This window comes from Pituophis catenifer, unplaced genomic scaffold, assembly GCF_029215685.1.
Source record: "Pituophis catenifer annectens isolate HBS135680 unplaced genomic scaffold, rPitCat1.0.hap2 SCAF_7, whole genome shotgun sequence".
NCBI lineage: Eukaryota > Metazoa > Chordata > Lepidosauria > Squamata > Colubridae > Pituophis > Pituophis catenifer.
Genome location: NW_027256887.1, coordinates 52,515,520 through 52,531,016, shown reverse-complemented (window position 1 = coordinate 52,531,016; position 15,497 = coordinate 52,515,520). Strand labels below are relative to the sequence as shown.

At 39.3% G+C, this 15,497-nt stretch overlaps 1 protein-coding gene across 1 annotated transcript in view; it reads left to right on the top strand.

Annotated features, from left to right (window-relative positions):
* Nucleotides 1-2,314: 2,314 nt before the first annotated feature.
* Nucleotides 2,315-15,497, top strand: part of KITLG (KIT ligand) — a 55,322-nt gene continuing 42,139 nt past the window's right edge. The window contains exon 1 of the mRNA XM_070947526.1: nucleotides 2,315-2,361. Within this exon, the coding sequence (XP_070803627.1) occupies nucleotides 2,347-2,361 (15 nt within the window). The 5' untranslated portion in view covers nucleotides 2,315-2,346. The remainder of the gene's footprint in view (nucleotides 2,362-15,497) is intronic.

Sequence of the window (15,497 nt, the reverse complement as noted above, 5' to 3'; positions counted from 1 at the left end):
AGAAAGAGAAGTTAGGGAGAAGTAAGAAAGTTAGGGAAAAGAACAAAAAGAGGCCCTAGGAAAAGAATCATGAGTTTGGAATTGTGCTGATAAGAGTTATCAGTTTTATGATAATACAGAATTTACATTCATGTTTTTTCCTGATAACATGAGAGAATCACTGAAATGGAAGGGTCTATTTTTAATTGTCTGTTCCTATACTAGATCCAGGATTGGTATAAAGCTGTGCATGGCATGGACATAACTTGAATGTGGGGAAAATTATAATTAATTACCACTGACATCCACCTGACCCAACAGAATAGGAGGGCAGAGTATGTTACGGATTCCCTCTATTAAGGAAATCCATCTACTGGGACCAAGAAAATGGGCCCTCTCCATGTTGGTTCCCTCCCAGTAGAACATCATCCCCATAAAGATAAGTTTGATTCCCACTGTAATACTTTTTTGAAAGGCCCTGAAGACATAGTTTTGCCAGAGAGCCTGGAGACGCCAGGGTGATACAAAGCCCGTTAAGTAGTTTGTTTGATTGATGTCACCAGAGGGACAGGGTTTGATGGATATGTATTTAGAGTTTTACTTTGTAAGCTACTTAGAATCACTGTGAGTTGGTCGGCCATATAATTTTTTTCTTACTAAATACAATAATTTTTTAAAAAATATACAGATAATCCTTGATTTATGACCATAATGGAAGCTGCCTATCATGGTCATAAGTCATGATAGTGGTAAATCATGTCACCTACATGACTGACCCTATTTTATGACCTTTTTTGCAGAGGTCATGAAGTGAATGTCACCGTAGTTAAGCAAACCAACAGTTTCCCAAAGGGTGTAAGGAAATGCCTGTTTTTGGCAATACCATTGTAAGCATGCCATGTGACTGGGGGATCATTGCAAATAGCTGTAAATGCAAGCCAGTGTCAAGTGTCCGACATGTGGTCAGATGACAACTGGGGGAGGAGCTGTTTGGTATTTTGGAACTGTGTTGTAATTACTTTGAACTGTGGCTAAGTGAATGGTCATAAGTCAAGAATTGCCTGTATTCTCATGTGATATTCCTGTATGCATTCAGATGGCTCTATCCTCTTTGGACATATATTCCCTGGTAGAACAGTTCCATTCACATGGTCTCTCAAGCAATTCCACTAGCATAATCTTCAGAGGGATAAATGATCCATTTGGGTTATGAAACTTCTATCGGATCCTTAATTAGTAAAACAAGAATATGGTATGGAGCTGTTCCAAAAGGATCAAGAATGTTGCCACAACAAAGAAGCCAAGCCAATGGCAATGGAATTTCAAATCCATTCTATTGCTAGCTAAATTTATTTCTGTAATAAAATAAAGTAAAATCTTCCTCAAGTCCATCTCAAGTGCCAGTGGCACTTCATGAACCCATCCCACCTTTTCTTGATGTATCGTTTGCCACTGTTTTCTTCTTGGATATGTTTCAATGTCCTAATACAGTCAACATTCCTGAAATTCCTAGGTAAGACTCCATCCCAATACACTATGGGTAACTTTGCTTAGCTTCCAAGATTAGCTAAATGCATTGTGGGCTTTTCCCTATCTTTCTATAAGCATGACAGAACTCTGCCCCGATGTTGGCTTCATCTCATTGGTCTATAGGTGACACACTTTAAGGTATCCTTCACTATACCAGTGCACATTTGCATTTTCCGTTGAACAGTGTCCAAAGTTTGCCTTAAGGTGTGTAAAATGCTTGGAGGAAGATCAGGTGACTCAAGTGACTGGGAACAGGGGCAGAAGAGGGTGGGGACAGCAAACTGCATGCGGCATAGTTTTCTGCCTACTCAGTGGTGTGTGGATAGCAGTTCAACCCAGGCAGTGGAGAAAGGCTGGGACTCTTTTTTTTTTTTCCTCCCCCCCCCCTTTCGCTCTCCCCGTCGGCGTTTATATACTGCAATTGTCTGTCTGGTCCTGCTTGATTCCCTTCTCCCCTTTCTCCGGGCTCCTCCACCGCTCCACTTTCCCCGTCCCCTGACAAGGACTCACATAGAAGGCGTGTCCTCTCGGGGCGGTTGCTGCCGCTGCGGAAGGCAGCTTAAAGCTATAAAAGAAGTGATCGGGTGCCGGCTTGAGCTGCATTTCCCGCCTCTGCTTTCCTCCGAAGGACTTGGAGCCGGTGCCGAATAGAGCAGCGGGAGCGCCGCCCGCGTGCCTGGGGGCGAATTGAAGGCCAGGGCACGGCAAAGCCATAGAGGGCGCTAGGCAAGCCTCAATGCGCGGTCTAGCTGCCTTTGCAACATGCTGGAACTACAGATCAGCTAAAAGGACTTTGCACACCGCTGTCGGAGCTGGATTGCAGCGCTCTCTTTCCTTATGAAGAAGACACAAGTGAGTATCCAGTGAAGAAGTTTTGCGTCCCGCCGGGCACTTGGTGCTGATGGTGGTGATGGGATCTGGACAGACTTATACAGGGCGGGTGGGATGTGCGCTCCGCGGGGAAGGATGAAGGCGTCTGGTGTCCAGGCAAGTGGAAGTTTGGCGGGGAGAAAAGAGGGGGTTGCCTTCCATAAAAACCGGACGAGAGATTACCTTCTGGCTGTTGGGTTGCCTTTCAGCAACGAGGCTGCCGAGTTGCTTGCAGAAGCGCCGCTAACTTTCTTCCCCCCCACCACTCTTGCGCGTGGATTTGCGTGGCAGAGCATTGTAAGCCGCCTTGAACCAACCTCGCGCTTCTATTCAACGGGATCTTTCTGATTAGGGGGCAGGTAGGTGGAGGAGGGGGCATTCTGATGACGATGGCTCACTCTATGGCGGGGGGGGGAAGCATTCTTAAGGCCATTGGGGCTGGTGATCATTTGTCAAATCCCTCCTTTCCTACCCTGTGACTACCTGGTCGTTTCCACCAGGCAGGATTCCGACCAAATAATTCTTTACAGATAGGATGAATCGTGCAAATACTGGATCAATAAGTAAACTGAAATGGCTCAATACCAGCTAGAACTAAGGGGTAGAAGTATTGCTTCTTTAATAATCATACAAAGAGTGCCTGTTTGGGGTACCCTTTCCTCTTTGCTTTTATCTTTCATTGACATCCCTCCTTTTTTTTTCCATTCCATATCTGAACATGCTCCTTTCTGTACAAGGTGCATTTTGTGTCATAATTTATTTCGGCAAGGGGACTGGCTGTAGAGGAGGAGAGGAGTAGGAATTGAAAGAAGATTGCCCAGAATGACAAGGAATTGCTGACAAGAATGAACTAAATGTGTTTGGAACTCCCTTGCAATAGATAGATGATAAAAAAGATAGATAATAGATAGATGGAATCTCCCAGTATTGTTGCCTTGCCAGTTTTTACACAGCAGTGCCTTCTTCACCCCACCCTTTAATCCCAATGTTTTCCTAGCTACTTTCTTTGGTATCTCCTGCTGTCTTGGCTCATGTGCCATTTTGGGTCTTCCACATGTAAGGAATGAAATGAAGGGATTCAAGCAAGGAGACTTGGGTGGGATCTGCAACATTTATTCGGTGTCATTCAAACAGAAACAATGAAATTAGATTGTTTAATTGGAAAAGTTGGGAAGCAGAAAGATCCTATATTTTGGGATCAGTGAGGTGTACAGAAGTATTAATATATCTTTCTTATAATTTTTAGATCTTGCTACATTTGGAATGTTAAGATGTGATAGGTAGATTGAAAAACATCACATCAGAATCCTGAGGGGAGAAAACTCTTTGTGCAGTCAATATATATTTCATTCAAATTATAGTAGTGGCAGTTGCTATTTAATTTTGTTTAGTTTGTGTATGCTAATGTCTGCTCAGAATGGAAAGTATGAGCTGGATTGGAGAAAATTCTGAACTCTGTACTCTGTACTCTGTATGATGGAGTAAAAAGGCAAAAGTGTTACTTAAAAAGGAAGGCAAGTAGAGTTCAGTTTGCAAGCTGTTGAGTTTCACCCTACAGTTCCATTTTGCACATGTAAATATGACTTTGAAAGTTACCAGTTGCACACTGAAGCTGAGATACTGATTTTACGCTAAAAACTGATGCAGTAGTCTATGGTGGGTTCAAGAGTTCTTTTCTGTGGCTTATGAATCACCTTCAGCTTTCTTCCTAGTCAGAATTCAGAGGTATAATTGAACAGAGAACATTTTTTAGGAAAGAAAGATAGATAGTTGCAGACAAATTTCTCTTATCTTTCTGTATAGTGTTAGCTGATGGGGAAAAGGGTCAGAGGTTTAGGTGGGGAAAAAATGTCCGGTTTCAGAAGTTAAAAGAAACCAAGATAATGGTTTATAACAAGGTAACGTTTCACATTTAAGACAAGTGGAGAAGAATCCTGTCAACAGTGCATTGTATTTCTCCGTGTTCTTTTCCTATGATACACTGTGAGCTGGGATTAAGGAAGCTTTCCTGCAGATCGTGCAGTGCGGGATTTAGGTTGTCATCAGGTTGTAACTGCGCTGGCTGATTTCAGGGCCTCTTCAGCCTCAGGGAATTAGTCACTGTTCCATGCTACCTTAGCCATTGTTTTGTACCTTTCAATCTGCTCCATTGTTCAGGCTTCTGTACTGCTGAAAGCTCTGGGGGAGGGCAGTAAGGGTGGAAGGGAGGGGGAAAATGCTACTTGAATCTTTTCTGGTGCAGGAATTTTTCATTAAAATTGGTATTAGATATTGGAATTCAGATTTTTTTTTCTTCTGGAGATTTGGTGTATTTACTCAGAAGCAAGTCCATCTATATCTATGCTATAGTAGCATACTATACTTACTATGCATACTTACTATGTGTTAATCCTTAGATTTAATCATTAGCAATGCATTAGATAGATGACCTGATAGAAAAATACTTATATATGTAAATGTATTTTCAACTGGATATTTGAATGCAATTAAAGATTATATAATTATCAACTATACATGAAGATATAAGATTCTGTGTTCTTTTATTTTGGCCATTTAGAATTTGATCGTGCCCATTCTCACTTGGGATGATTGTGATGATGTACTCTTGTTGAAGGATTGTTCTGATGAGAGGATTTGCACAGTTATATGCAACTGTAAATGAATACTAATATAAGAAACAAATCTGTGTAATTGTACCAGAGAAGTATTTCAAAGTAATAATTTCTGTAAACATGCATTTATTATTTTTTTTAAAAAAAGCAACCTGATTGATAGACTTAAAGGCAATATTTCATAATATATTGGGAGAAGTACTTTTTAGAGCATGGGGTTGATCGCAACAAGTTTGGAGATCACCAGGCAGACTCAGAAATTTGACCTGCTGGCTAGACATGCAAACTTTAGGAGACCTTAACAGTGGAAAAGAGCTAGAGGCAGAAAGAATACAGCTTTCTTTTGCTGAATGGGTACATTCATTGCCAGCAGTTATATGACCTTCAGGGCTTCTCTGGGAGGACAGTCCGAGTAGTACAGCATTTTTGTTGTTGGAAGAGGCTTTTGGAAATAATGAAATAGATGGTGCACAAAATCCTGGGGGAAGCCAGCAATTTATGGAGGCATAATTGTATCCTATTCTGAAAACATATGTTGCAAAGGGCCGGTATCCATTTAGCTTAGACTTAAAGCCACTCAAAGTAGGCTTTTGTGAAGTAGATGTATATGAAGTTATTCTGTTGAAAAGAACTATGTTCCTATGCAACTCTAAGGTTGATATGCGTGACTGATAAGCCTATATAAATGTCAATTCACAGGTTTATAATTAAGCATAACCCTCATTTGTTAGAAACAGCAAACACAACAATCAAATCTACTAATCAGTGTTGCTAAGAGAGTATAGAAAGTAAAATGAATACATACAAAGAAAGACTCAGGTGAAGGACTGGAAAAAGTTGCTTTAGAAATCAAAAGGGATGGGCTAAATTGAAAATATAAAGAATTTTTAGTTTCATTTTGGTCTGAAGCTGATGTAAGAGAAATCATCCTTCTCTTAAATTTCATAAACCATGGCTTAGAACTGTTGTTTGCAGCCAAGTCTTGTTAATAGTTTTATATCTGGATGTGTTTGCAGAACTCAATTCAGATAAGTACTGTTGCTGCTATAAGTACTTAACTGTAGGGCATGCAGCATAGTATTATTTATTTATTTATTTCCCACCTTTATTATTTTTTCTAAACAATTCAGGGCAATGGACATATCTTATACTACTTTCTTCCTCCTATTTTCCTCACAACAACAACCTTGTGAAGTGAATTGGGCTGAGAGAAAGTGACTGGCCCAAGGTTACCAGATGGCTTTCATGACTAAGGCAGGATTAGAACTGAAGGTCTTCCACTTTCTAGCCTGGTGCAGTTAACCAAACTGGCTCTTAGTACTGATATATGTAAAGTGAAGTTAACTTGGGAAAAATGGATCTTAACTAGACTTTTGTAAGAGTGGGGATTGAAGAAGGGATTCCGTATAAATTGGCACTTGCTTTACACATTGCTTTGTTTCAAAACCGAGACTATTTGCATGGACTGTATCTTTGATAACATTGAGAGTACTTAGTTTGGTACTTTGGCACACTACTCTTAGTGTTTAAAACAAATATCAACTGTTTGGGTTGCTGAAAGATTTCAGCCTCCTACGTTAACTGGCATGTACATGATTCAACAATGAAGTTATATTTCTATAGTTCAAGCAGGTTATTTGTTAGTTGAAGTTGAATAACCTGGGATAACATGTAGTGAAGTCAAGATTTAAAAATGACAGCCACTTCAAATAAAGCATATCAATTCACTTCACCTATCTTCAGTTGTGTTTTGTTGGGAGGTTCCATATTGCTAATGGGTGTTCTGCAATTTGCGAAATGCCAAATCAATAAATTTAAAGGAACCTAATGAGAGATGGACCCTTCATGGATTACTGCCTTGTCATGGCAAAGGGGCTTGCGTAGTTCAATGAAGCTTTGAGCTATGCCATGCAGGGCCACCCAAGATGGACAGGTCATGGCAGAGAGTTCTGACAAAACTGATCCTCTGGAGAAGGAAATGGCAACCCATTCAAGTCTCTTTGCCATGAAAACCCCATAGACAATACCAAAACGAAAAAAGATATGACAGGGAAGATGAGCCCCTCAGGTTGGAAGGTGTCCAATATGCCACTGGGGAAGAGCAGAGGGCTAGTACTAGTAGCGCCAGAAAGAGTGAAGTGACTGGGCCAAAGCTGAAAGGACGCTCAGCTGTGGATGCATCTGGTGGTGAAAGGAAAGTCCATGCTGTAAAGATTTTTTCTTCATAGGAACCTGGAATGTAAGATCCATGAATCAAGGCAAGCTGGATGTGGTCAAACAAGAGATGACAAGAATGAACATTGACATCTTAGGAACAAGCAAACTAAAATGGGTGAATTTAATTCAAATGACCATCAGGTATACTACTGCAGGCAAGAATCCCTCAGAGGAAATGGAGTAGCCTTCATAATCAATAAAAGAGTAGGAAAAGCAATACTGGAATACAATCCCCAAAATGACAGAATGATCTCAGTTCGAATTCAAGGCAAACCATTCAATATCACAGTAATCCAAGTCTATGCCCCAACCACTGATGCTGAAGAGGATGAAATTGACCGGTTCTATGATGCCGTACAGCACCTTATAGAATTAACACCAAAAACATGATGTCCTTATCATCATGGGGGATTGGAATGCTAAAGTAGGAAGCCAAAAGATAACCGGAATATGAGGTAAATTTGGCCTTGCAGTACAAAATGAAGCAGGGCACAGGCTGATAGAATTCTGTCAAGATAATACGATGGTCATAGCAAACACTCTTTTCCAACAACCCAAGAGAAGACTCTACACATGGACATCACCAGACAGTCAACACAGAAATCAGATTGACTATGTGCTCTGCAGGCAAACATGGAGAAGGTCTATATACAGTTAGTAAAAACAAGACCAGGAGCTGACTGTGGCTCAGATCATGAGCTTCTTGTTGCAAAATTTAGGCTTAAATTGAAGAAATTAGGGAAAAGCACTAGGCCACTCAGGTATGAACTAAATAATATCCCTGAATATACAGTAGAAGTGACCAATAGATTTAAGGAATTAGATCTGATAGACAGAGTGCCTGAAGAACTATGGACTGAGGTTCGCAACATTGTACAAGAGGTAGCAACTAAAACCATTCCAAAGAAAAAGAAATGAAGAAAGCAAAATGGTTGTTTGAGGAAGCTTTGCAAATAGCTGAGGAAAGAAGGGAAGCGAAAGGCAAGGCAGAAAGAGAAAGATACACCTAGTTGAATGCAGAATTCCAGAGAATAGCTAGAAGAGATAAGAATGCATTCTCAAATGAACAGTGCAAAGAAATAGAAGAAAACAATAGAATAGGGAGGACCAGAAATCTCTTCAAGAAAATTGGAGATACGAAGGGAACGTTTCATGCAAAGATGGGCATGATAAAGGACTAAAATGGCAGGGACCTAACAGAAGCAGAAGAGATTAAGAAGAGGTGGCAAAATTACACAGAAGAACTATACAAGAACGAGCTTAAAGTCCCTGATAATCATGATAGGGTGGTCACTGACCTCAAACCAGACATCCTGGAATGTGAAGTCAAATGGGCCTTAGGAAATCTGAGCAACAACAAAGCTAGTGGAGGTGACAGTCTTTCAGCTAAGCTATTCAAAATCTTGAAAGACGATGCAGTAAAAGTGCTACACTCAATTTGCCAACAAATTTGGAAAACTCAACAGTGGCCACAGGATTGGAAAAGGACAGTTTACATTCCAATTCCAAAGAAAGGCAATGCCAAAGAATGTTCAAATTATCACACCATTGCACTCATTTCACATGCTAGTAAGGTTATGCTTAAAATCCTACAAGTTAGGCTCCAGCAGTATGTGGACCGAGAACTACGAGAAGTACAGGCAGGATTTCGAAGAGGCAAAGGAACTAAAGATCAAATTGCCAACAAACACTGGATCATGGAGAAAACTAGGGAGTTCCAGAAAAATATCTACTTCTGCTTCATTGACTATGCTAAAGCCTTTGATTGTGTGGATCACAACAAATCGTGGCAAGTTCTTAAAGAGATGGGAGTACTAGACCATCTTATTTGTCTCTTGAGAAACCTATATGCGGGTCAAGAAGTAACAATGAGAATTGAACACAGAACCACTGATTGGTTCAAAATTGGGAAAGGAGTCTGGCAAGGCTCTATACTGTCACCCTGCCCTTTTAATTTATATGCAGAGCACATCATGAGAAAGGCGGGGCTAGATGAATCAAAAATTGGAATTAAGATTTCTGGAAGAAATATCAACAACCTCATATGCAGATGATACCACTCTAATGGCAGAAAGTGAAGAGGAACTAAAGAGCTCTTGATGTGGGTGAAGAAGGAGAGTGCAAAGTTGGCTTGAAACTCAACATTAAGAAAACTAAGATCATGGCATCTGGCCCTCTCATTTCCTGGCAAATAGATGGGGAAGAAATGGAGGTAGTGACAGATTTTATTTTCTTGGGCTCCAAGATCACGCAGATGGGGTCATCTTGCTCCTTGGGAGGAAAGGTATGGCAAATCTAGACAGCATACTAAAAAGCAGAGATATCACCCTGCCAACAAAAGTGTGTATGGTCAAGGCTATGGTTTTCCCAGTTGCAATGTATGGCTGTGAAAGCTGGACCATAAGAAAGGCTGAGCGCCAAAGAATTGAAGCCTTTGAACTATGGTGCTGGAGAAAACTCCTGCGAGTCCCTTGGACTGCAAGGTGATAAAACCGGTCAGTCCTAGAGGAGATCAACCCTGACTGCTCTTTAGAAGGCCAGATCCTGAAGATGAAACTCAAATACTTTGGCCACCTAATAAGAAGGAAGGACCCACTGGAGAAGAGCCTAATGCTGGGAAAGATTGAGGGCAAAAAAAGAAAGGGATGATAGAGAATGAGATGACTGGATGGAGTCACTGAAGCAGTTGGCGTGAGCTTAAATGGACTCCAGAGGATGGTAGAGGACAGGAAGACCTGGAGGAACATTGCCCATGGGGTTGCGATGGGTCAGACAGGACTTCGCAACTACTAACAACAACAACAACAACAACAACAATGAGAGATGGAATAAAGATTATTTTAATAGGCAGTTTTATTCCCACACTTTTCTTCCTTGAATTCAGCATATCCTTTATTTATTAGTCTAATGATACTAAGGATAATCTATTTTAATAAAAAAAGAGCCGAGGTGGCGCAGTGGTTAGAGTGCAGTACTGCAACTACTTCAGCTGACTGCTAGTTCAGCAGATCAGCGGATCAAATCTCACCGGCTCAAGGTTGACTCAGCCTTCCACCCTTCCAAGGTGGGTAAAATGAGGACCCAGATTGTTGGGGGCAATATGCTATTTAGTATACTGTCTTTGGTGTAAGCTGCCCAGAGTCCTCAGAGAGTGGGCGGCATAGAAATACAAATAATAAATAAATAAATAAATATAGCTTTTCCTGGGAACATTTATCCCAAAAATCTTTTCATTGCCCATTTAAAGCTTGTTAAAAAGTGTAATTATTAATATGTTTAGATTAAAAAATGAAAATGAACCCAAGAGTTGCTGGACGAGGGGTAGTGATGGGCAGGAGTTCTTCCCTGACTATATCATTCGAAAACTACAAGCATCCACAGGCTTCCATCCTCAAATTACTTGTTCTGGCATGGAACCTTGGAGGTTATCGGATCTGCTTGTAAAAATTATTTGAGATCTGTAGTCTGAGTTGCTTAAATATGTAGATAAAAAAATGAATTTCTAGTTTCTTATGGCATTAATACCAATCAATAAAATGCACTGTGACTTGCAATATTTGTAGTTACTCAGAAAATACTTAATGCTTGAACATTAATTTACAAATAATTTGCTTTTAACTTCTGTTGAAGAATTTGTCTGTATTTCTGTATTGATCTGGTATTGATCTGGTATTGATTCTGAAGCTGGCAAATGCTCAGGAAATCCAGGCAGAGGATCAGGGTGAAATTCAAAGTTTTTTTTACTACCAGTTTTGTGGGCGTGGCTTGGTGGGCGTGGTGTGGCTTGGTGGGCGTGGCTTGGTGGGCATGGCAGGGGAAGGATACTGCAAAATCTCCATTCCCACCCCACTCCAGGGGAAGGATACTGCAAAATCTCCATTCCCACCCCACTCCAGGGGAAGGATACTGCAAAAGCCCCATTCCCTCCCACTCCTGGGGGAAGGATATTGCAAAATCTCCATTCTTACCCCACTCTGGGGCCAGCCAGAGGTGGCATTTGCTGGTTCTCGGAACTACTCAAAGTTTCTGCTACCGGTTCTCCAGAACCTGTCAGAACCTGCTGGATTACACCCCTGCAGAGGATAGTTTGATATTATACCTTGAAATGCCATGCAGTGGGAAACAATAGAAGGAGGAAACTCTAGGAAAATAGTGGGAGAGAGGCTTATTAGTACACACTTTGTATTATGTAGTATATTAAGTGGAGACAAAGGAGACACCTCCACTCCCCAAAAAACCCACAAAACAATACCATTCTCTACTTATCTTCAGTGCTGACCATTGTGCAACCATAGGGTTGATGAGCTAGACATGCACATTTTGCCCTTAAGTTTTGCCTTAAGTTCCAGGGGAACTTAATGAAAAAGCATTTCAGTTACTGCTAATCCCTGGATGGTAGATTAGATAGGTCTTTTTCTGATCTAATATGGTTTTTCACTTTACTTAGGTAAATATTTGAAATACAAACAGAAGAATGTAGATGGAACTATTGAGATAGGCATTATAGGTAGCTCTTGACTTACAATGTAATATAGAGCCTGCCCATGTACATAGTTGCAAGTTATGTCAGTTGTAAAATGGACCACCGTGTTACAAGACCCATTTTTATGACCTTTTTTGCAGCAAAAGCCCCATTCCCTCCCACTCCTGGGGGAAGGATATTGCAAAATCTCCATTCTTACCATAAAGCAAATTTAAGCCGCAACCAATTAAGCAAATTCTTTATTCACTATGGGCTGTTTTTGCAGAAAACCAGAAATAAACACAGCAAAAAAGTTGCTAATTGTGCTTGTCTAAAGACCAGTTATCAAGCACTCAAAATGTGGTCATGTGACTATGTGGAGGGGGCAGACTTCAGAATTGGGTCAAATGGTTATTAAGTGACAGGTCATACGTTGAAGACTCCCTATATATAAGCAATAACAAAGACAAGGTATAAAGTATAATATTCATAGGAATTTCTAGAAATTTGTGAGAAAATGCTTCTTTGTTTTAATATTTAGCAATTTCAGCATCCTTGAAGAACATTTCTTTATTGTTTGTTTGTTTGTTTGTTTGTTTGTTTAGAAAATGTATACAGCTACCCAACTTAAGTGAATAATTCTAGGTGTTTAACAACAATACAGATTTAAATCTTTTGGGCAGCAGATTTTCCTTTGAGCTTCCAGATATGCATTAGTAATTTTTCTGAGTCTACATGAATATAGATGTGCGTGCAATGTATCATCTGTTCATCTAATTGTAAGGATATCCTTTTCCAGAGTTTATATTTATATTTTTTTGTAGATAGAGTTTGTACAGAAGAATAAGAAATAGAGAGAGTAGATGGAATACACTGGTTGAGTTCTTCTCTCTTGTTTCCTTGGCGATTAGATCTGAAAACTGAAATAGCTAGTCAGAGAAATATAACTTACAGATTTTTGAAGAACTATTGAATAACCACACAAAAGTGACTATATACACTGTGTTTTGTTTCCAAGGCTATATTTCCAAGGCATCATCTTGATTAATTGCTCACAGTCTGTACTGGATGTACAGGGGCAAAAAGATTTTCTGATTGCTTTCCAGTCCTGAATATTATCAAAAAAACTTTAATTATAGAAGCAGATTTGAGCATTTATGCATTTGTGAACTTATAGATACTGATATGTGATCACACTCCACAACCTGCTGCATTGGTCAATGAAGGAAGACAAAACTTTAAGTATATCGGTAGAGGCTTGATTGCCAGACTTGCAAAATTCATACAGTGATCACAGAAGAAAGTATGCAGAGGCAGTTGGTTTCAGAAGCAACTGCTGCCCTTTTGACAGATTCATGCTTCAGTACAAAGTACATAATACTGTATATATATAAACTATGAAGGTGCAGACAGAGAAGATAGTTTAGCCAAGATACAGTACACTGCATATTAAAAGCATATTGAAATATCAGAAAGTAGGATTAAGAAATTAATAAATCTATTTACTGTTTCTGCAAATTAAGCCTTTTTTTTAAAAAAAAGACTAACATATAAGATTTTCTGATCATCTGTTTTCTTAAACATGTTGATTGCAATATTGGTAATGAATTGCCAAGCAGACAAATGTTTGTTCATTGTAATTTTTTAATGGTACAGTTCAGGGCTGAAATGCTCCCGGTTCGGACCAGATCGCCTGATCTGGTAGCGATGGTGGCGGATGGTTCGGAGAACCGGTAGCGAAAATCCCTGCGCCCTCCCCCCATGCCCAGCTGAGCCCCGCGATCATCAGAGGCTTTTTTGTTTTTACTTTTAAAAGCATTTTTTCTACAACCTCTTCTGCCGAAAAAATGCTTTTAAAAGTTAAAAAAAAAAGCCTCTGATCATCACGCGGCTCAGCTGGGATCGTCAGAGGCTTTTAAAAGCATTTTTTTCTGCAACCTCTTCAGCTGAAGAGGTTTAGAAAAAATGCTTTTAAAAGTTAAAAAAAAAAAGTTGGCCACGCCCACCCAGTAACATTACCCCCCCCACCAAGCCACGCCCACAGTAACAAATTTTACATTTCACCACTGGTACAGATTTTTTTACATTTCACCACTGGTACAGATTTTGTTATCTATCTATTTATCATCTATCTATAGCTAATCTCAAGAAAGAAAGTAAATACTTTGCTTTCTTTTATCAAAATCTTTCCTCGCAGTTTAAGCTGCTAAGCTGCTTCTTGCAATGTAAATAATACTATGGTACCTCCTAAGAATTGCTTAGGAGCTTATGCTTTAAAAATCCCTGAATATCTCTGACCTTTTTGTGCTATCTAGAATGTATTAGGAATTGTAAATTGCATTACATAGTGTGAAAACAGCAATTTCTTGTGGTGTTAAGGTTTGATTTTGAAGTATAGGGAAGGGAACTGAGTATAGTAAAGATATGGTCCAATTTATCAAATGGAGTTCAAGAGAATTTAAAGGAAGCACAATAAGTAAACAAGGTTGAAACGAAAATAATTATAGGATTGTGTAAAAGAAACATCTACTGAGAATATGGAAGGGTGTTCAGAATGCAAGCTTCCTTCTGTACTGTTTCTTTTCCCAAGAGAAAATCTTTTAAGATCTGTTAATATGTTATTTCTGTCTTGACATTTGGTATGTATCAGCAATTATTTAAGCATATTCATCATATCTGTATCCTTTTTCTTGAAGAATAGCAAAATGGCTCATAGCAGCTCTCGCCACAATAATTATCTTATACACTACCAATGATTATTTGGAAGCTTTTGTTAATATCATTGCAATGTCTATCTATACTTCTGTTTGTTTTCCTTTCAATGTAATTTTCCTTTTAATGCTAGTTATTTGAGTAATTTTCCTATTGCGATACTCCCTTCAGGCTTATTCTTCATATAATGTTTGTGAGCTATACGTTAGCTACCATAGTTCTACACTTTCTTTTATTCCCATGTGGATCCCACTACCTTCTTTGCCTTCTGTGTAAATGTTTGCCCTCTGTGATCTGTTCATGGAAACACAGTGAGATAAAAATAGCTATTATATTTCTAGTAAACTTAAAATGGCATGAAAAAGGAGTGAGGTGGCTGCACAGGCCTTGAATTGACAAATAGTTGGAACTTGGAGATCTCTGGACAGTGAGATTCTAGTTAGTTAGTAGTGAGATTCTAATTAAGAATCATTGTAGAGTAAAATACCATTCATTTCTCTAAACTGTTTATACTCACAACCTCCTGCACGCATATTTTGATCCAAAGAAACATGATACATTCTCAGAGTTAAAGTCAGTAGAAGGCAACTTCCTTTTCCTTGAGCAACATTCATATTTAGGGAGAAAGGGGATTTCTCTTTCAGCCAAATTGCCTGGCCACTGTCTAAGCTTCAGAGAAAAAAAGAAAAATAATCTTGTCCTTCTCAAAGGGGTCTCCTTTCACTTTAGAGGCAAATCTTTTGACATTGCCTTCTTCCATAGTGGTTTTTCAGTCTCATAGCCCAGACTACAACTAAGTTTTCCAGATAGTCTCCCATCTAAGCTTTAGTGATGTTAATTTTTCTGAGATTAGCAAGATGGCTGCATCTAATAATGTATAGGTATATATTCCTATCTCTTTTTTTAAAATGTATGGTTGTTATTTGTTGTTTGGCAGTGACATGTTGACAGGGTTACTATTATTTTATGATTGTATTAAACTGTCTAATTATTATAACTGTAATTAATGCTGATGACTTGTTAAAATAATTACATTAATTAATTTTACAAGTAATGTTACAAGCAGAAATATATTTTTACTCATAATTTTAAAATTCTGCTATATAAAGCTGTGA